This window comes from Sinocyclocheilus anshuiensis, unplaced genomic scaffold (genome assembly GCF_001515605.1).
Source record: "Sinocyclocheilus anshuiensis isolate Anshui unplaced genomic scaffold, SAMN03320099.WGS_v1.1 scaffold13, whole genome shotgun sequence".
NCBI classification, from domain to species: domain Eukaryota; kingdom Metazoa; phylum Chordata; class Actinopteri; order Cypriniformes; family Cyprinidae; genus Sinocyclocheilus; species Sinocyclocheilus anshuiensis.
The window spans coordinates 1,052,676-1,054,546 of record NW_015538026.1 but is presented as its reverse complement, the minus strand read 5'-3'; the positions used below and the strand labels follow the sequence as shown (position 1 = coordinate 1,054,546).

The window sequence follows — 1,871 nt, the reverse complement described above, 5'->3', positions numbered from 1 at the left end:
GGGTTTGGAACGACATGAGGATGAGTAATTAATGACAGAATTTTCATTTTGGGGTGAACTATCCCTTTAATAACTACTCTTATAGCTGTGGAAACGCTGCCACATAGATGTGTTGAAGTTGCCTTCTGAAACACACAGTAAAATAACAATCTTAAACACTTCAGTTTACGCGTCTGATGTTCGACATTTTTACCGGTTTCCGTCAGAGTGACGAGGAGACGAAACAAGGATGTTCTGCGACTTTAGAAAGCCTAGAACTCTTTAATAAGGTAACGTTAAGCACCGAGGCAGTTTATGACAACTCGCCGTAACGTTCTGGCAAAATGGCCTTAAACCAGCTCTCAAGCACGTTTTTATAACCCAAAGTTAAAATTGTCTTTTACACAGTGCTTTAACACAGTGTTTAATGTAGCTCCTATGAACTTAAAGAATACAGCAAGTGTTTCGTCGTAATTTTGCACACCCGAAGCGGCTGTAGATAAACATAACTGACATACAATAATTATAACTTAGTAAAGTGTGGGCTTTGCAAGCAGCTAAACGACAACAAGCTATTATTAACTCCTATTAATCACTCCTGACTAGGAGTGAACGATTTTTAGGTATACGTTAAAGACGTTATCGTCTATACAATATCCACAGGAGAAAAAATGCAGTTTGCATGTTTCAGCTCAGTGTCACATCAGACGACCGTTATATCTAAATAACGTTATCAAACTTTGCCGACTAGTTCATTTCTTTCGACTTATCGTTAACCAAAGATGAGAATTTAAACAAGCTGAGCGTATGAATTTTTGACCGTTTTTAGACACGGCAAACCACACTGACTGCGATTCTATTCTTCTGCGATGACTGCATGACGAAGCTATGAAACAAACGTTTCGCATAAATCAAATATGAATACATTTAAGTTCTAACTATACAAAATTATTATAAAAACAGGTATGCAAAAATTACGTCTGTTTCTTACCCCGCGTATATCCCAATATGCCAATTTCATTGCCATCTTGCAAATAAGCAAGTTTTGCTCTTCAAAGGAGCGGCGGAATGGAGGAGGGGGCGTGTACGTAAGACGTACTATAGCGGTTTCGAGTTAAAGAGATACTACACCCACAAAATGGATGTTCTATCATGTTATGAATCTTATGTTCATGCTAAATAATAAAATATTTAATTTATATTTTTCAAGCAATATGCCTATGTGCATTCTAAATACATACGCATGTTTTAGAATTTTACCAAGGAGAAAAAAATCTTATTGGGACCACAAGGTCAACATGTTTGTTATTATATAAATCTATACGAGGCGTTAAATTAGAACTAGTTTAGAACGCATTTACATCATAGATGCATATATAATGTACCATAATTTAACAAAAATAGGTGTTTGTTTATCTTAACAATCTTAAGTAATTCTTTATCCCATGCAGCAGTCGATTTTTATGAACACTAACTGATTTCACTTTTGTTCTTTTTCTTATATAAAGTTCACAATAAAAGTCTTCCAGTTATCTTGGAAATGTTTGACTAGTCCCAGATTCGTCTCAGATTTTCAGAAACACCCAAAAGCATACAATTATTTTATTAAAAACTAATATTAAAAATGAATCTGGACCAAACAGAATTTACAGCCCCAACACTAGAGGGACAAAAAATATAGGAAAAAAGCTGGTCAAAAGCACAGAACACACTGGTTTGTCGCAAAAATACTTTCACTATTACTTATTCCTCCATTTCCCCCTCCTATATTAGCAAAATAATCTGAAGTCTTGCACATTCACAAGAAATAGCTTACTTCTGCTTTGAAAAATACAGTGAATAGTATATCTGCAATATTAAATCCACAGACTCTCAGAATTATATTTTAATTT

The 1,871-nt window shown here is 34.7% G+C and overlaps 1 protein-coding gene across 1 annotated transcript in view; it reads right to left on the bottom strand.

The window, feature by feature from the left end:
- The window catches only part of LOC107679185 (glutathione S-transferase Mu 3-like), a 5,525-nt gene extending 4,463 nt beyond the window's left edge, over positions 1-1,062 (bottom strand). Inside the window, exon 1 of the mRNA XM_016474698.1 lies at positions 971-1,062. Coding sequence (XP_016330184.1) covers positions 971-1,006 — 36 coding nt within the window. The 5' untranslated portion in view covers positions 1,007-1,062. The remainder of the gene's footprint in view (positions 1-970) is intronic.
- Between the last annotated feature and the right edge of the window lie 809 nt (positions 1,063-1,871).